The 20,940-nt window shown below is 43.7% G+C and overlaps 1 protein-coding gene across 2 annotated transcripts in view; it reads left to right on the forward strand.

Annotated features, from left to right (window-relative positions):
- Positions 1 to 20,940, forward strand: part of SNX13 (sorting nexin 13) — a 240,366-nt gene that overhangs the window by 78,750 nt on the left and 140,676 nt on the right. For both annotated transcript variants that reach the window (XM_073630078.1, XM_073630079.1), the window contains exon 3: positions 18,370 to 18,472. In XM_073630078.1, coding sequence (XP_073486179.1) covers positions 18,370 to 18,472 — 103 coding nt within the window. The remainder of the gene's footprint in view (positions 1 to 18,369; positions 18,473 to 20,940) is intronic.

Here is a 20,940-nt window from a genome sequence, read left to right on the forward strand (position 1 = left end):
ATCTGGTATAGACGAGAAGAGAGGAGGGGCCGCCGGGGAACAGCGTGATGACATGAGAGAGAACTACTACTACAGAAGCTCCCTGCGCTACTCTGCATGCTGGCTAGTAAGATCCCATAATGTGCCATGTGCCCCACAATGTACCCTGATGATGTGCCACATAATGTGCCCCGTGCTCTGATGTGCTATGTGCCCCATCATGTGCCCTGATGTGCTATGTGCCCCATCATGTGCCCTGATGTGCCCCGTGCCCTGATGTGCCCCGTGCCCTGATGTGCCCCGTGCCCTGATGTGCCCCGTGCCCTGATGTGCCCCGTGCCCTGATGTGCCCCGTGCCCTGATGTGCCGTGCCCTGATGTGCCGTGCCCTGATGTGCCGTGCCCTGATGTGCCATGCCCTGATGTGCCATGCCCTGATGTGTTGTGCCCTGGGCCGGTCTGGATGAAGTCCAGGGCCACACTTTTGTCCCAGTCCAGCCCTGTCCCCATGTGACAATGCTGGTACTTTTTGATTGTCACATACTTCCCTCTACCCTGAAGTACTGTATATTTTCTCCGGCAGCTGAACAGAGTGGCAGGGGAGCAGAGAAAAAGTGAGCATATGGTACTAGGAAGGGAGGAGTTTTCGTAACCCTGTTGCTTTGCCCTACATGGATAAAGCACAAGTTTGCTTTAGTGTGGTTCCACCTTTGCAGACTAATTTGAGAAATCCCCCCTATGTTTGAGTTCATATTCACACAGCATACCTAAAATATGAAAAAAAACTTTTTAGCTGTTTGGAGCGAGTGTAAACATAGGACACTATAGGCAACAAAAGTGAGGGGTGTTTTTTTATAACCAGCTTGACCTTGAGATCTTTAACCCTTTGTTTGGACAGACAGTCCTGCACATCTGGTTTACAGCTGATAATGAGATCTGCCAGCTCAGACTGGGTTAATTACAGTAAACCTAACTCCCAAGCCCTCTCATAAACATTACATAGAAGGAAAAGCGAAGTATGGTTTTTCAGCTAATAAGGTAAGCAGCATTTTTTTTTTTAAGTTATGTTCGGTGAATGGAACATGTATCAAATGTAAAGTAGATGTTGCTCAACTTGGCTCTAAAAGCAGAAATATACTTTAAAGCTTTGCTTACATCTTAGCGGTTCCCCTGCAGTAGAAGGCAGTTATCTCCTGCGCTGCTGTGCAGTATGTCTCATAAAAATATATGAGCTGCTTGAATTTGTTTACTCCGTTGCTGTGAATTTTAAGTGGCCATGGAATTGAATGGTAAGCTGTAGGTGTGATGGTTATGAGAGACCTCTGGGCAGCCATAATTCTCATGGAGTCTGAATCCTATTCACCAAGATTAATACTATGCATGACAATATATAAACCTCTTATAATGCATGACTATGCGACAACAGTAACATAACTAATGCTGAGTGTAACCTTTACCAGCCAGCTCTCATCATTAAATAAACATAATTGTTTGAGCATTAAGCTAAATAGTCTAAGGGGCATATATCATCATATCATAAGGGCATACAACAGGGCTTGACAAATCCCAGGTGCCAGGTTACCATGGCGCCTGGGCTGCCACACACCCCGCTATGTATCCTGGGCTCCGCTTGCCCATATGCAGGACCAGCATAGAGTGTGCCACCGGGTAGAGAGGAGAGCTGACCCGGAAATGACATGTATGACCTTGTCATCGTTCCCCAGCCATCAAAGACAGGAAAGCATGTAGTGCAATGCAATGTGCATTACATTACATTCAGTGGAGCACAGGGGAGACGTGCAGGGTCACCAAAGGAATCGTCACATAGGGGACTTTTGCCCCCTATGTGATGAAAAAATAAAGTTAAGTAAAAGGACAAAACACTTTCAATTGTAAAAAAGTTACACCCAAGCACATAAAATCACCCCCCTCCCCTAAAAGAAAAATTGAGTCCCCCCCAACATATACACACATACAAATGTAAACACACGAGTCGAGGCGCCTGAAAACGTTGATTGCGATACACATGTTACATATATTGCCACGCACGCCGGAATGAGAGCAATAAATCTAGCGCCAGTTTCTTTGTAACGCTAAACTGATGACCTATAGGGGGCTTTTAAAGCGTTGCCTGTGGATCTATGGGCCTTAAGTTTATTGGCATTTTCACAGGAGTACGCAAATTTAAGGTTTGACATGTTGGGTCTCTATTTACTTGGTGTAACCTCCTCAGCTTTTATATTTTACAAAAAAATTGGGTAATTTATTGCGTCTTTGTTCCCCCTAAAATTACCTTTGCAGTAATATGGTGTGACATAAACAAAAATTGGAGCTACCACTATTTTATTCCCTGAGATGTCTGTTTTTCAGAAAATATAGAATGTTTTGGGGGTTTTATGTAATCTTCATCCCAATTTTTTTTTTTTTTTTTTTTTAAAACGTGTGCAAAAACGGCTTTAGCATCAAAGGGGTTAAAGGGCAAGTTCACCTTCAGGAACACTTTACATGATCTACCTGTAAGCTTTGTTAAAAAAAAATAGCTCCTCGCTTTTTTAGCTGGCAACTAGATTCAAATCAAAATTTTTCAAGTCCTGGCATACAGTTTATCATTATATCATAAAGGCATCTATAATTCATTATAAGCAGTCCTTCTACATCACTTGCAGTGAGGTTATCTGCTGAAATCAGTGGCTGAATAGCTGTCCTGTGTACATCAACATGCAGATTAATGGCCTCAAATATGACTTGATCACTGGCATTTGAGAAGGCTAATTGTGTATATAGTAAAAGTATTGTGTGAGCAGATTTCACAGTGGCTGTTCCTATTTTTCCGTTTAAATTATGGGACATGGATGTGTCTGCAGCCTATATAACCTCCCAGAATAAAGCCTTGTTCATATGCTTCTGAAATCCCATAATTGTGCTTGTCCAGCTTTGCATGGACTTCGCTTCTTAATGTCCCGTACTGCAGGCAAAACTGAAGTAAACATTTTTTATCCCAAAAGGAAAAATAAATGTTTGCTGTAAGACCCCTTTCACACCAAGGCGTTTTTGTGGTGTGTTTGCTGCGTTTTAGCGCTAAAAATAACGCTATTAAAACGCTCATAAAACGCTCCCCATGCATCTCAATGGACCCTTTCATGCCGAGGCGTTGCGCTGGCGTGGCGTTGAGAAAAGTTCTGCAAGCAGCATCTTTGGAGCAGCTTTTGGGCATTGGAAAAAAGTGCTTCAAAAACGCCCCTCTCCATTGAAATGAATTGAAAACGCTGTAAAAACGCCTGAATAGCGCCTATAATCCGCCCTGAGCTGTAGAAAATTCACATGATCTCACAAAAAGGTAAACATGCAAGCAGAAAAGAGAGTATCTACAACAACAGGACTAAATTTGTGGGAAGGTCAGAATGATTAAACAGACCATCAAAGTGCCAAAAAAACAAAATGAAAGTGCCAAAAAAAAAGAATTAATCCCAGAAAAATGAAGATTTGAAGTAAAACAAGACACTGCTTGTTACTTTACAAGACACTGCTTGTTTTACATGATATCACAAAGGATAAACATGCAAGCAGAAAGATAGCATCAATAACACATGCTTCAATTACGCTTGAAAAACGCTGTTAAAACGCCTGCAGCGTTGCGTTAATTTTACCGCTAACGCCCCTAAAACGCTGTAAAAACGTGGTAATAACGCTAAGAGCCCTTTCACATCGAGCCGCCCATAGCGTCGGCGGTAAAACGTCGCTATTTTTAGCGGCGTTTTACCGTCGGATTAGTGGCGCATTTCGGCCGCTGGTGGGGCGCTTTTACCCCCCGCTAGCGGCCGAGAAAGGCAATAGCGGCGTTTTGCCGGCGGTATCCCAGTGCTGCCCCATTGATTTCAATGGGGAGCAGCGGTAGAGGAGCGGTAAACACACCGCTCCAAAGAAGCTGCTGGCAGGACTTTTTTTCCCGTCCTGCCAGCGCAGCGCTCTGGAGACAATGCTGCAGCTGGTTTAGGGCGGATTGCAGGTGCTATTTTTAACGCTATAGCGCCTGCAAAACGCCCTCGGTGTGAAAGGGGTCTAAGGCATTTTAGGGCATTTTTGAAGCGCCTTGGTGTGAAAGGGCGCTTACTGATTATAACGTGTGAGCCGGAGTTTGGCTTCGATCTGTTAGTGTGTATCTGCTAATACTTCAAACACCATTGTCGTAAGGATTCTGTTCTGAAACGATTAATGTCTGACCTTTGCTTCGCTTACGGATACAATGGGCCCTCATACACTTTCCTATGTATTAAAGGGGGAAATCAAGGGGGAGTGTTCATGGTGCTCCTGCACCGCCCCCAAAGACACTGCTTGCAAGACTTTTTTTTTTTTCTGTCCTGCAAGCGCACCACCCCAGTGTGAAAGCACTCAAGCTTTCACACTGAGGTGGCTTGAAAGGCGCTTTACAGGTGCTATTTTTAGCGCTAAAGCACCTGAAAAGCACCTCTGTGGGAAAAAAAGTGTTTGTTAACCCCCAAAAAATAAAGATCCTGTTCTTTTCTAAAGCATGTTATACAGGACAGTGCTTGTACTGTGTATTTCGGCCCCCTGTATCACCTGTAATACCTGTCTGATTCTGCCAGTTTCTACCCTCCCCTCTGTACGCTGACCACGATATATTAGGGCTGCTGAGCCCTGACACCTGAGTTGGCGTACGTGCCTTCGTCATACGCAGCTATCTGCAGCTCTCTTGTGTCTCCCTCTGTCCTCCTCCTCCCCTCTCTGCCTGTCATCTCTCACTATCGCTCATCTGCTTCTCTCCCCACTGCTTCAAAATTAACTGATCTGTTTATCATCCCCTCTGCCACATAAAAAGCTGTGTCCTAGCGACTGTGCTTTATAAAAAAGTAAAATAAAATAAAAAAAGAGATTTCTACCTGTTTTAACATTGTCTCCCCGTGATTACACAACCCTCCAGGCTCTCGGCTCCTCTCCTCCCTGGCTGACGTCCGCAGGGGAATCTCGGCCCCTCCCACTGGAAATATCACACAGGGAGAGCTGAGAGCCTGGAGTCATCTTATTGCTGGGAGATGCTGTTAAAACAGGTAGAAATCATGTTTTTTTATATTTTTTAAAGCACAGGCACTAGGATGCATGTTTATCTGACAGAGGGGATGATATAAAGATGAGATGGTGGCTTAACAACGACTTTAAGTGCTTTTGGAACATTTACGCGCAAGAAAATGCTTACAAATTGTTATCTTGCTTGTAAATGACCACGGTGCGGGTTGCCAGATTTGCTCCCCCCTTTTCCCCCTTGTGCTTCCGGGGATGTAGGAAGCCAGGCATCCTTGTCCACATTTGGTGGGTATCTGCAGGCTGATTAAATCGGTTTTAAATGTCCAGCTTGCACTTAACCCCTGGGAAGCCCTACTACATAAGCCAATACTGTTCTTAACTAATGTTTAGAGGAAGCTGGTGGGGTTTGTGTTTCTGGCAGCCCTGCAGACATTGGCCAAGGCTTGGCACCAACCATTTCTTAATTTCTATGAAATTATAGGGACCATGGTGCACAAGAAACTCCCCTCCATCCTTTCAGATACTCTCACCAAATTCTTGAAGATTTGGGACCCGTGGATAATTTATAATGGTCATCTCAATCACACAAGGGGTTTTTGTTTTTTAATTTTGGTGTGTGGTTCCCCCTCAAGATCCATTCCAGACTAAAAGGGCCTGCAGTGGACTTGTGGATGACTCAAAGGGCCTTGTATGGTTGGATCAAAGTCAGATCCCATTCACTGAAATCGCATGGAAGTAGGACATGAAGTTGTAGGGCAAAGTCAGATTGGAAGTCGTCCGACTTCCATGTCAGAGCAGTATGAACTTGGCCTAATGGGATGCAGACCCTGTTACTTTCCTCAGAGCCCTGCAGGTGCAGCAGTTGATTGATAATTATGAAGACACTCCCATACAGATTCACTCTATACATGGAGACAAACAAACTACTATTTCTTCAGAATAACAAAAGGTAGGAATCTGCAACAAAGTTTTGTTAAAAAACTTGTAGTTTACATAGATCACCCTTAGGGGAATTGTTTTTTTTTCCTCAATAAAAGTAGAGTTACTCTTTAAGTTTAAAATAAAACAAAAGTACTTTTTTTTTTTTTTTTTTTGGAAGTAATGCGGAACACATGGAAAAAAAAAAAAAAAAAAAAGCATGCCAAGTTGCATAAAAATGAACCTTAACCTATATCTATGGGCGTCAAATTCTCCTTTCCTTTTTCTTTTTTTTATCAGTTTTTATGCATGTTTAGTGTGAACAAGCTGTGAAGCGTTACACTCAGATGTTACAAAATGCCTGGATTGTTCCAGAACAGTGAAAAGAATATAATTTGTATCAAAGGAACTGTGTATAAACACCAACGGCCTCGGTGGGATTTCCTTGGTTTGAGAGTAACTTGGTTTTTCAAGACAAGCAACATTTTTAAATGAAGTTTGACTTTATAAACAAGCGATGTCTTGATATACAAGTAGCTTCTTATCACAACTGAGTAAAAAGTGAAGAGAGGCGCCTCTAATTGTACTACACTGCCATCAACATCTTCTCTTCCACGCTGAGCTCCACGAGCGCTTCAGCCTCACTCTCAGATCACCTGACTGCAGGGAAGTCTTCCCGGTCACGATTGCAGACTGACAGGGGTGAGAGTCAGCGGTGCAGAGGATGGTCTATGTGGACAGCTTTACCCCAGATGCCTGCATACTTAGATGTGCCTCTTTTTAATCATCACTCATGTTAGTTGCTAAATGTTCATTAAATGTAATCATATTGCTACACTTAAGCTCGGTTCACACAGGGACGACTTGTCAGGCGACCTAGTCGCCTGACAAGTCGCCTCCCGTTCTGTGCTATGGAACCGTTCTAAGGGGAGCGACGCAAGTCTCTCCGACTTAGAAAAAGGTTCCTGTACGACTTTGGGGGCGACTTGCATAGACTTCTATACAGAAGTCGTTTTGCAAGTCGCCCGGGCAGTCGTGTGCAGGTCGCCTCGGTGAGGCGACCTGCAAGTCATGCCGCCTCTGGTGTGAACCGAGGCTTAGAGGCGCCTCTCTTCTCTTTTATACTCTGTGGCTCCTGATGGATTTTGCTTCTAATCCCCTTGTGGAGGCTTCCATTTGTGGATGGACATTTTATGGTTACACAAGCTATCACATTGCTATAATCTTTTTATAAGGCCCTTTTAAATAAATGGTTGTGGAACGAATCATTTGCGTTTCCATTATTTCTTATGGGGAAATTCGCTTTGATATACAAGTGCTTTGCATTACAAGCATGTTTCCAGAATAAATTCTGCTTGCAATCCAAGGTTTTACTGTACTTGGAAAGAGGAAAGTGTGATGGTAAACAACGTACCTCTTTATAAAAGGCAGTGTCATCAATACAGGAAGATCTTTTATACGGTATGCTTATCATACTGTGTGACATGGAGGTCATTCAATCTTCCTACTCATAAAAGTACAGACTGGTTGTGTGTGTTTTATGGTAAAGGTATGCAAAGTAATCTAGAACTCACCAGCCATTTACTCCAGATTGTTGGCTCACAGCTGAGACCAGGAAAATAAATGAGTGGTTAATATTGGCCCAAAAAAGGTAGTAACTGCCAACATTCAAAACTTTAATTTTTGTTTTGAAGCGGACATCCCTGCTTAAACTGGTTGTAAACCCTAAACATGTTTTTACCTTTATTCCTTGCATTAAGGTAAAAAATGCTTAGGTGTCAGTATGCCCCCCCCACCCCCACCCCTCTTTACTTACCTGAGCCCTCCATTCGATACAGCGCTGTGCACGTCTGCAGCTCTTCTCTCCCCTCACTTCCGGGTCTCACTGGCTTTGCTGGGGCACCGGGAGCCATTGGCTCCCAGTGCTGTCAATCAAAGCCAGTGACGAAGGAGTGGGTGGCAGGACCGAGTCCCGCTGTCTGTGGCAATGGACGCTTCCCATGGGAGCACTGGACAGAGGGGAGGGGCCAGGAGCTCCAGTGGGGACCTGAAAAGAGGAGGTTTGTGGCTGCTCTGTGCAATTTCATACAAGAAGTATGTATATTCTTAAAGCCCAACTCTGGGTAAAACCAGATTCCCCCAACCACCCAGCTTCTGGTTTGCTGTAATGGAAAGAAAAAGTTTAAAGGGTAACTCCACTTTCGTAAAAAAAAAAAAAAAAAGTAGCAAATAAAAAAAATAATACAGCGTACACAATTGCAATACGTGTCATATTGTAATTGAATGTTATTAAAAATGACCTTTGCTTTTCAATCTGCAGCTCTGTAAAATGCAATATGGCTACCTGGAGGTGTTCTATACATAGATGGTGTACAGAACGCCCCCCAGAAATGTCATTACCTGCTTGTGTGATTGGCACACTGATTTTCCCAAAAGTCTACACTAAAATACAAGTCAGATTTCAGGCATCCCCTGCAACAGAAATGTCCCAAAGAAAATCACATCTAAAGGGATGCAGACCCTGCAACTTTCCTTATTAGAGGCCTGCTGGGGCAGCAGCTGATTTAATAATTATAAAACCACTCTCATTAGATTCATAGTGCACATGGACACAGATAAACCTCTATTTCTTCAGAGTAACAAAAGGCAGGAATCTGCAAAGTTTGTTAAAAATCCCTGCAATGTGCATAGATCACCCAGAGGGAAATGTTCTTTTCTCAACAAAAGTGGAGTTACTCTTTAACCTGGCCATATGCACAGTGAATTTTAGCCAAATTCTTCCCCACATCACTTGATTAAAGAAGCCAGGTGGAAAATTGCCAGCCGAACACAACATGCATCCAATCAAATGACAACACTGTTTGGGTGTTTTGGCAGCGTGCCGGACTGTGCGAAAACACAGGGATTAAACACACAGACTAAACAATTCGTGTGCATGTGGCTATTAAAGGATATGTAAAGGTTTGTTTTAAAAGAACAAACAAAAAACAAAAATGTCATACTTGCCTCCTCTGTGCAGTTGGTTTTGCATTGAGGTAAAAAACCTTGAGGGTTTACAACCCCTTTAAAGCGGAGTTCCACCCAAAAGCGGAACTTTCGCTTTAAGCACTCCTCGCCCCTTTACATGCCACATTTGGCATGTAATTGTTTTTTTTTTGGGGGGGGGGAGGTGGGTGCTTAGTTTTGAATGAGACTTCCTGTCCCACTTCCTGCTTCTGTCTACGGGCTGCCCAGGCGACTCCTCCTCTCCCCCTAGGCGGCCCCTCCCTCTCCGCAATCTTCTGGGACACATGACAGGTCCCAGAAGATTGCCTGTCCACTGGGAGAGCACAGCACGACTCGCGTATGTGCACGCCTGGCCGCAAGCTGTCACGGCTGGGTGCCCACAGTTTCAATGGAGGCTCTGAGGAGAGGAGGGGGAGAGGAGCGGGGCTCCGTGCAGCCGCATCACTGGACCGTGGAACAGGTAAGTGTCTGTTTGTTAAAAGTCAGCAGCTAAACTTTTTTTGTCGCTGCTGACTTTTAATAAACAAAAAAAAAGCCTGGAACTCTGCTTTAAGTTAGGTGACATTCACACTGGTGATTTAGCCGGTGCAGATTGTAGCGGCAGGAATCTTCTAATTCCTACTGCGGTTCTGAGTGGCTGCCACTCGATAATGACAGGCCACCAGTGGCCGCGGTCATTTGTGGCTCTCTGCACAGCCAGCGATTACTAGCAGTGGTCATTGCAGGTAATCGCTGGCTTTACAAACCCCTGCATCCACCTGCAACCTGTCATTTTATAGTGAATGGGGCCAGCAGCCACATCTCAGAGCTGCAGCCGCTACAATTCACACCGGCCTAAATCACGGGTGTGAATGTAGCCTTAAAGATTATCTTTGTGAGGCACTGCGCAAATGTGCGTGACAACGGATTTTACCTCCATGCAGCAGTGTTATGAGAAGCCTGCTGAGGCCTAAAGGTGTTATATGATAATGTAAAGTTAAGAGGAGACAGTCAGACCTTAGATCGTTCATTACCCATTCACTGATTGATTTTACTTGTTCCTCGAATGGTTATTTATCTCTAATTTTGCACCTCCAAGACTTTGGTTGTGGATGCAGTAAAAAGACATGGTTAAGCTGTGTTTTTATTAATAATAAAAAATGGTGCACTATTTCAAGAAGCTAAGCAGCAGAAATAAACAAATATGCAAGAATGGCTATCCCTAATTTCAAAAGAAAAAAAAATTCAGTAATATGCGATAATATGCAATAATGTGAAACAATGATAAAGTGCGCTAATTCAAGAAGCTATGCAGCAAAAATAGACAAATACAGGGGGTCCCCTAGTTACAAACATCCAACTTACAAACGACTCCTACTTACAAATGGAGGGAGACAACAGGAAGTGAGAGGAAATCTACCCCTAGGAAGGGAAATTCACTCCTGTAAGAGCTATTATGGGGAAAAGGTACCTCCACTGATGCTTTATCACCAAGGTTTCCACAACAACCCAAAATTTTCAAAATCCAATTGTCATTGGGACAGAAAGTGAGGTGAAATCTTCTGAACAGGGGCACAGACAGCAAAACAAATGTTACAGGGGTGATAACCCTTCCCTATGCTATCCAAAAAGCTTAACCACTTCAGCCCCGGAAGGTTTTACCCCCTTCCTGACCAGAGCACTTTTTACAATTCGGCACTGCGTCGCTTTAACTGCTAATTGCGCGGTGATGCAATGCTGTACCCAAACGAAATTTGCGTCCTTTTCTTCCCACAAATAGAGCTTTCTTTTGATGGTATTTGATCACCTCTGCCGTTTTTATTTTTTGCGCTATACACGGAAAAAGACCGAAAATTTTGAAAAAAAATGATATTTTCTACTTTTTGTTCTAAAAAAAATCCAATAAACTCAATTTTAGTCATACATTTAGGCCAAAATGTATTCGGCCACATGTCTTTGGTAAAAAAAATGTCAATAAGTGTATATTTATTGGTTTGCGCAAAAGTTATAGCGCCTACAAACTAGGGTACATTTTCTGGAATTTACACAGCCTTTAATTTATAACTGCCTATGTCGTTTCTTGAGGTGCTAAAATGGCAGGGCAGTACAAAACCCCCACAAATGACCCCATTTTGGAAAGTAGACACCCCAAGGAAATTGCTGAGAGGCATGTTGAGCCCATTGAATATTCATTTTTTTTGTCCCAAGTGATTGAATAATGACAAAAAAAAAAATTACAAAAAGTTGTCACTAAATGATATATTGCTCACACAGGCCATGGGCATATGTGGAATTGCACCCCAAAATACATTTAGCTGCTTCTCCTGAGTACGGGGATACCACATGTGTGGGACTTTTTGGGAGCCTAGCCGCGTACGGGGCCCCGAAAACCAATCACTGCCTTCAGGATTTCTAAGGGCGTACATTTTTGATTTTACTCCTCACTACCTATCACAGTTTTGAAGGCCATAAAATGCCCAGATGGCATAAAACCCCCCCAAATGACCCCATTTTGGAAAGTAGACACCCCAAGCTATTTGCTTTGAGGCATGTTGAGTCCATGGAATGTTTTATATTTTGACACAAATTGCGGGAAAGTGACACTTTTTTTTTTTTGCACAAAGTTGTCACTAAATGATATATTGCTCACACAGGCCATGGGCATATGTGGAATTGCACCCCAAAATACACTTCTCCTGAGTACGGGGATACCACATGTGTGGGACTTTTTGGGAGCCTAGCCGCGTACGGGGCCCCGAAAACCAATCACCGCCTTCAGGATTTCTAAGGGTGTAAATTTTTGATTTCACTGTTCACTGCCTATCACAGTTTCGGAGGCCATGGAATGCCCAGGTGGCACAAACCCCCCCCAAATGACCCCATTTTGGAAAGTAGACACCCCAAGCTATTTGCTGAGAGGCATGGTGAGTATTTTGCAGCTCTCATTTGTTTTTGAAAATAAAGAAAGACGAGAAAAAACATTTTTTTTTTTTCTTTTTTCAATTTTCAAAACTTTGTGACAAAAAGTGAGGTCTGCAAAATACTCACTATACCTCTCATCAAATAGCTTGGGGTGTCTACTTTCCAAAATGGGGTCATTTGGGGGGGTTTTTTGCCACCTGGGCATTCCATGGCCTCCAAAACTGTGATAGGCAGTGAAGAGTGAAATAAAAAATTTACGGCCTTAGAAAGCCTGAAGGCGGTGCTTGGTTTTTGGGGTCCCATACGCGGCTAGGCTCCCAAAAAGTCTCACACATGTGGTATCCCCGTACTCAGGAGAAGCAACAGAATGCATTTTGGGGTGTAATTTCACATATTCCCATGGCATGTTTGAGCAATATATCATTTAGTGACAACTTTGCGCAAAAAAAAATAAAAAAAATAAAAAATTGTCTCTTTCCCGCAACTTGTGTCACAATATAAAATATTCCATGGACTCGACATGCCTCTCAGCAAATAGCTTGGGGTGTCTACTTTCCAAAATGGGGTCATTTGGGGGGGTTTTGAACTGTCCTGGCATTTTATGCACAACATTTAGAAGCTTATGTCACACATCACCCACTCTTCTAACCACTTGAAGACAAAGCCCTTTCTGACACTTTTTGATTACATAAAAAAATAATTTTTTTTTGCAAGAAAATTACTTTGAAACCCCCAAACATTATATATTTTTTTAAAGCAAATGCCCTACAGATTAAAATGGTGGGTGTTTCATTTTTTTTTGCGCAGCGATTTTTCAAACGCATTTTTTGGGGAAAAAACACACTTTTTTAAATTTTAATGCACTAAAACACACTATATTGCCCAAATGTTTGATGAAATAAAAAAGATGATCTTAGGCCGAGTACATGGTTAGCAAACATGACATGCTTTAAAATTGCGCACAAACGTGCAGTGGCGACAAACTAAATACATTTTTAAAAGCCTTTAAAAGCCTTTACAGGTTACCACTTTAGATTTACAGAGGAGGTCTACTGCTAAAATTACTGCCCTCGATCTGACGTTCGCGGTGATACCTCACATGCATGGTGCAATTGCTGTTTACATTTGACGCCAGACCGACGCTTGCGTTCGCCTTAGCGCGAGAGCAGGGGGGACAGGGGTGATTTTTTTTTTTTTTTTTTCTTTATTATTATTATTTTTTTTTATCTTATTTTAAAACTGTTGCTTTCATTTTTTTTTTTTAAAAATCATTTTTATTGTTATCTCAGGGAATGTAAATATCCCCTATCATAGCAATAGGTAGTGACAGGTACTCTTTTTTGAAAAAATTGGGGTCTATTAGACCCTAGATTTCTCCTCTGCCCTCAAAGCATCTGACCACACCAAGATCGGTGTGATAAAATGCTTTCCCAATTTCCCAATGGCGCTGTTTACATCCGGCGAAATCTAAGTCATAAAATGCTCGTAGCTTCCGGTTTCTTAGGCCATAGAGATGATTGGAGCCACTCTGGTCTCTGATCAGCTCTTTGGTCAGCTGGCTGAATCACCGGCTGCATTCTCAGGTTCCCTGTTGAGACAGGAGAGCCAGAGAAAAACACGGAAGACGTTGGGGGGGGGCATTCCCTCCCACTGTTTGTAAAAGCAGTCTAGAGGCTAATTAGCCGCTAGGATTGCTTTTACATGAAAGCCGACCGCTGGCTGAAAAGAATGATACCAAGATGATACCTAAACCTGCAGGCATCATTCTGGTATAACCACTCAAAGTCGTGAATGGCGTACCTGAAGACAAAAAAATGGTTAACAATAAAGCACAGTAAACGGTAAAGTATAAAAAATTGCAGACCTGAAAAACAAACATGATAAAACATAATAACAATAAAACATTGCAGAATAGAATACAGTAAAAAAGAGCAGAACAATAGAGAGAGAATAGAGAGAGAAAGAACAATAAAACGACAACTATTATTTTTTATTTTATATTTTTGTTTGTGTTTTTTTTTTTTTTTTTTTTACACTTTTTTTTGTAACTAACTTTTATAACTGTAACCGGTTCCAGGTTCGGGTCTCTCAAAATGCGATGGCATCTTGGGAGACCCTGTGAAAGTGTGCCTAGTCTGTGCAATGCTGTACCCTACGCTAATACTCAACTAGTGAATGGTAGCGTTCAAAACATTCACCAATGCAAAGACCAGGATTGTCAGGACAGGAGAGACAATAATAGCGGGTGTCACGCCTATATCCGCGCTTGCTGCAGACACGACATCTTTTTTGGGGGGGTTCGTTGGGTAGGGGTACTCGGGAGGACATAAAAATGCCTCTCATGCAGCCGACTGCATTTGGTTGGGGATGTGAATGGGGGAAGTACGGGCGCTGCAGAAGTGGTGGGTTCCCAATTAGGATTGGCGAATGCAGCAGGAAGGGCATTATGGGCACGACGGGCCTGTGTTTGTCTTTTTGGTGGCAGCGGGACACTACTTGTGCTTGCCACCTCACCAGCTTGAACTGCACTTATGGGACTCGCCACGTCACCAAGTGTTACTGCAGTGCGGGTTTGACTACGACCGGGGTGTACTAGGCCGCTGGTGCTTGCCAGTTCACCAAAACGCTACAAAAAAAACTGTTAGCGATCGCAGGGATCAGGCCTGACTCTGCGAACGCTGCAGTTATTTGTTTAGTGTTTTGTAAGTGACAGTGATCGATCGATACTGCACTTGGGTGGGCTGGGCTGGGCCGGGCGGAGGGGAAAAACGCAGGTGCTAGCCGGTATCTGGGCTGATCCCGCTAACACTGCGTTTGTGGGAACCCTAAACTGCTGGGGACGCTAGTATAGATCTGATCAGATCAGATATTGATCCGATCAGATACTATACCACCAAGGGAGGTGTACGGTGCATGCTTGGGTGTTAGCGGTACTGGCGATAACCTGACGCTGCCTGGGGCTGGTGCTTGCCAGTTCACCAAAACGCTACCAAGAAAACTGTTAGCGATCGCAGGGATCAGGCCTGACTCTGCGAACGCTGCAGTTATTTGTTTAGTGTTTTGTAAGTGACAGTGATCGATCGATGCTGCACTTGGGTGGGCTGGGCTGGGCCGGGCGGAGGGGAAAAACGCAGGTGCTAGCGGGTATCTGGGCTGATCCCGCTAACACTGCGTTTTTGGGAACCCTAAACTGCTGGGGATGCTAGTATAGATCTGATCGGATCAGATATTGATCCGTACAGATACTATACCACTAAGGGAGGCGTATGCTGCGTGCGTGGGTGTTAGCGGTACTGGCGCTAATCTGACGCTGCCTGGGGCGACGCATATCACCGCCGGGCGATCAGGGGGCTAAACCTTTATTCGGTAATAAACGGCGGGTGCCCTGACACTATAAAAAATAAACAAACTAACCAGCGTCACCCGTAACACTTATACGGTGATCAGTGGTGAAAGGGTTAACTAGGGGGCAATCAAGGGGTTAAAACATTTATTAGATAGTATATGGGGGTCCCTGACGCTATAAAACGCTGACGGCGAACCTAAATATTTACGTCCCTAACTAGCGTCACCAGCGACACTAATACAGCGATCAGAAAAATGATCGCTTAGTGACACTGGTGACGGGGGGTGATCAAGGGGTTAAAACTTTATTAGGGGGGGTTAGGGGGGTACCCTAGACCTAAAGGGGGGCCGGGGGGGGGGTTGGGGGGCGATCGGGGGGGGGGATCGGGGTGTTTTATGTGCCTGGCATGTTCTACTGTGTGTGTGTGTGTGTGTGTGTGTGTGTGTGTGTGTAGTGTTTTGTGCACTTACATGTCTTCTCTCCTCGGCGCTGGAACGGACACTGCCAAGCCGAGGAGAGATGACATCACATCCTCTGCCTGTGTGAAACTACACACAGGCAGGGGAGGATTCCGATTGGCTGGGAGCGATCGTGAGGGGGGCCACGATCGGATTGTCTCCCCCTCGCCTCCCAACGCTCCCAGTCAAATGCCGACCGCCGCTGGCACCGGGGGGGGGGGTCCGATCGGTACGTGATTCTGCCTGCTCGTGCCATTCTGCCGATGTATATCTACGTTAGGCGGTCGGCAAGTGGTTAAAAATTGTTTTTTTGGCTGGAGCTACACTTAAAAAATGTACCTGTTCCGACTTACAAACAGATTCAACTTAAGAACAAATCTATAGTCCCTAACTTGTTTGTAACCCAGGGACCCCCTGTAAGCATAAATTACTATCCCCAACTTCAAAAAAATGCAGTAATATGCGATAATATGTGAAACAGTGATAAAGTTCACTAATTCAAGAAGCTATGCAGCAAAAATAAACAAGGAGGAGCTCTAATGCAGCATAACGGATATTTATCCCCGATTTACTGAGCCATATACCACATCCCGGGGTTTATCTATAAGGAGAGGCGAGTGGGATGTGATTTTCCATAAAGGATCTATATATTAAAGCCTTGTCAGACCAGCTGTGGATTTTGATGCAGGAAAGGAGAGTGGAATGTGAACTGCCGTTAAGGATATGTAAACCAAAGCGCCACTAGACTTGTTGTGGTCTTCGTTTAGGGGGGCTTTTGGGGCACACCCCTGGTGGATGCCTGGATGGATGGAGCAATTGTGTTCACAACTGTTTTTTGAGCACGTGATCTTCTTCACATCTTTTTGATGCACATGCACTTTATTATCTGGAACTTATTTTAATATTTTTTATTTAAAATCAGATGAATATCTGCTTTTGATCTGAGCACTTTATCACTGTTTCACATATTATCACATATTACTGCATTTTTTTTTTTAATATTAGGGATAGTCGGTCATGCATATTTGTTTATTTTTGCTGCATAGCTTCTTGAATTAGTGCACTTTATTACTGCTTCACAGATTATCGCTCATTATCGCATATTACTACATTTTTTGTTTTTTGAAATTAGTCATTCATGCTTATTTGTTGCATAGCTTCTTGAATTAGCTCACTGTATCACTGTTTTACATATTATCGCATACTGCATTTTTTTAAAAATTATTGGTAGTCATTTATGCCTATTGTTTCTATTTTTGCTGCATAGCTTCTTGAATTAGCGCACCATTTTTTGTTATTATTATTTGTGTTAGAGTGATGAGGTAACTTGCTAATGGTTGCAGCTTTTTCATGTGTACTTTTAGGGTGAAATGTTATTATTTGGCATTTATTTTGTATATTCATTTTGGTTGGTTGTGAGGACCATAAGTTCTTCACATTTAATTTTAACCACCTCCTTCGAGCCTCACAACCACTTTAAGGGGGAGTGGTGGTTAAAGGCTGAAGGTTTTTTACCTTCATACATTCTTGTCATGAAGGTAAAAACATTCAGTGTGCGGCTCCCCTCTAATACTTACCCAATCCTGATCCAGTGATGTGCATGAGTGCAGTACCTCTTTCTTGGCTCTATTTCCTCATTGGCTGAGACACAGCAGAGGGCGCCATTGGCTGTGTGTCTTATGGACTCGAGAATGAGCACACACAAGTTCCCCTATAACAAGCAGCTTGATATGGGGGCACTCAGCATGAGGGAGGAGCCAGGAGCGCTAGCGGGGAACCTGAGAAGAGGAGGATTGGGGCTGCTCTGTGCAAAACCACTGACAGAGTAGGTAAGTATAACATGTTGTTATGTGTTTTTATTTTTTTATTTTTTGTTTTTTTTAAAGCTAAACCTTTTTAGTAACACTTTAAAGTGGAGGTCCGCCAACCTCTGCAAGAATTAAAAACCAGCAGCTGCTGACTTTTAATAATGGGACACTTACCTGTCCTGGAATCCAGCGATGTCCGCACCGCAGCTGAAGTTTCCATCAGCTGTCGGGTGCTGCTGCCGCCGCCATTGCCGGTAAGGGGACCCGGCAGTGCAGCATTATGGCTTCATGCCGGGTCCCTACTGTTTATGCGTGAGGCACCGCTGCACTCTCCTACTGACCCTGCGGTGGGGGAAGGAGGAGGAAGGAGCCGAGCTGCTGACGTAATGTGCCGCCGCCTGGCCTCCCAGAAGTGGGGGGGCTTCCCACGACCCCCCCCCCCCCCCCGAAAGGTACCAAATGTGGCACCAGAGGGGGGGAGGAGACATGATCGGAAGTTCCACTTTTGGGCTTTAAGCTGCAAAGGCAGCAGATGGAGGAGGACACATGATGTTGTGTTTGACTGCAGTACAACTTTCCAAACATGACCCTTTCAACTGAATAGTGCCGTACCACGGCCTGTCCCACAACCTCATGCAATGCACGCACTTGTGGAGTGGGGTTATAGGGGCTAAAACAGGCAGCGAGGAGGCAACATCTCACCGCCTGTCAAACATCCTCTGAGAAGTGATGTACCACTGATTGTTCTTCAGAGGCCATAGCCAGTGTAAACGAGCCCTTCGTGCAATCTGACCTTCGTTATTTGACATTATCAGGGTATTATCTGAGCTTTTGTGGAATTTTATATCAGTGTGCAGTATTTATTTATTTTATTTTTTTTCAATATTTTTTATATCTTGTATTTCTTCTCATAGTGGTTTTGTGGTCATGCTTCTATTTGGGAAAATAAACTCTGAGAAGTACCTTGAGAGGTGTGAGCACGCGTTTCTTCCTCCAACCTCAGCTGGAATCCCCCGGGTGAGTTCCATTTACAATAAACACTGCTTGTTTTACATGCCATTGAACTCTGCCTTGGTGTAATCTTACTGTTTACTTACACATTCCCTGGAAAACAAGACCCAGCTTTTCAATGTGGAAGGAGCCATCTCATATCTGTCCTATCAGCTTTCACCTATTAAGTTTGAGCCCTTGGATTTATTGATTTTAGGCAGTGTGAATAGCGAAGCTGTGTTCGAACTCATGATACCCAATCAGTGTTATCAGCGTAGCACAGACATAGATGGAAAGATGGTTACTAATACCTTGTGTGTTTTTACTGCACTTTAACGTTGCCCTTTTGCCTCATTATAGCTGTCACGGGAGAAGTAAAGGGGCTTCATTGCTGGTCCTCTTTTAAAAATGCAAGTTGCCTGCTCCTGTCTGGCTTTCATACTTTTTAAATCAGACCCGGAAGAAGGATATTGTAAACGTATCAGAACCCACAAAAGGTTCAGAAATCATCAAGCCGAAGCGTGACAGCAAAATCAAGCAAAAATTCCCACCTCACTTACCTGCTAGCCTGCAACAAAACCAAATTGACCCTGTCTAACAGTTCGTGTCAACAAGGGGTTTTGTCACGTATATTTGCAAACATATGTGAAAGCCGCAGTGGTCATGTCAAGGCACCCCAGTGTACTACGTTCCCTAACTCTATAATTTTGAGAGTCCCCAAAGTTGGAGCACATAAAGCAGAGGATAGATTAAGTGCAGCTTTGCCTGGAGGGAGCCCACCCCACTAAGATATATTGATGCACGGGACACCCAGCAAGGGCACAGTGGCAGCTGAATGTATCCAGTGTGCCCCCTCACCAATTCATCAACTGTACAAACAAATGGCAACCACCCCAACCTATAACCTCCTTTTACAGAAAGGAGCACATGAAAGGGCAACACACATGAAAAACAAACAAAAATTCCCAGCTCACTTACCAGCTAGCCTGCAACAAAACCAAATTGACCTTTTTAAACCATTTATTTTAAAAACAAGGTTGCAGACATTTGCAAACATATGTGTAACCTGCAGTGGCCACATCAAGGCACTCCAGTGTACCGCAGTCCTAACTTTATAATTTGAGAGCCTCCCAAGTTGGGGCACATATATAGCAGCAGATAGGTTAAGGGCAGCCAGGGAACCAGCATCTTAGAGAGAAGAGGTCAGCAATGGCAGCTCCCAAAATCTCATAATGGAGTCACTTTAAAGTGATGCTAAACTCTGTTTTAAAAAATATATATATTCTATTCAAATATGTATTGCTAACTCAGAAATTACCTTCTTTTGCTTTTAGCTTCCTCAAAATTACCCTTTTTTGCTGTTGTTAGCCTGACCTGCTGTTAGAGAGTGGAAAAATGTCTGCAGGTTCCCGCTGTATGTAGGAACATAGCCACCCTCTCTTGCTTGCTCCCGTGATGGACTAGGGTCTATGGATTATGGGATTTGAAGTGTGCATAGAGTAGTGCACGACTGCAACTAGCTGGCGACCTAAAGTACATCCTCCACACAGGCATTACAGTGGTGCCTCTCAGTTTCTTCCAAGTGGCGTGATGACGTCATGTATTGCTCTTCACCTTGGTAAGGTAATGTACATTCTCCACACAGGCATTACTGTGGTGGCTCTCAATTTCTTGTGATGGGCTTTATGACATGTGCTGCTCTCTGGAGAGCAGCATATGATGTCATCATGCCCCCGCAAGAAACTGAGAGCCACCACTGTAATGCCTGTGTGGAGAATGTTACATTACCTTACCAAGGTACAATCCTTGACGTCATCACACCACTTGGAAGAAACTGAGAGCCACTGCTGTAATGCCTGTGTGGAGGATGTACGTTAGCTTTTTGGCTAAGTGAACACTCCTAAAGCTGTATACCACACCCTGTATGTGAGTATATTACTTGCAATTGTTTAAATAAAATTTTAAAACCGACAGCACTAGAAGTGTCTATTCTTTGTCTCCGCTCGAGGAGGAAGAAAGTTTAAGTCTAAGAAGGGTAACATTGGGCAGCCAGGCGGGGAACCCCTGAAAGTGACAAAAAGTGGTTGCACAACAGGTGCACTTTAGCCCTTCTATAACGTGAAGGTCTATGGAGGGGTGAACGCATATATACAGTATATCTGTGTCAAGGCACCTGCTGTGAAGTAAATGAATGAGGGTTTTCTGGGATTTACAAGCACCATTGATATCATCCTGTTGCAAGGCAATGTGACGAGTTCTCTGTGGACTTTCATACTGCTATGTCACTTTATCACTGTATCATTGTTTTTTGATGTTGTAATGTTTGTTGATTAGGATTCAGTTTTATAATCTGAAATTTGAAGTTTTGGGTTGGGTGGTGGTGGTGTTAATATTATTATACAGGATTTATATAGCGCCGACAGTTTACGCAGCGCTTTACAACTTGAGGGTAGACAGTACAAATACAATACACTTTAATACAGTAGGAATCAGAG

Source organism: Aquarana catesbeiana, linkage group LG05, assembly GCF_042186555.1.
Source record: "Aquarana catesbeiana isolate 2022-GZ linkage group LG05, ASM4218655v1, whole genome shotgun sequence".
Classification (NCBI taxonomy): Eukaryota; Metazoa; Chordata; class Amphibia; order Anura; family Ranidae; genus Aquarana; species Aquarana catesbeiana.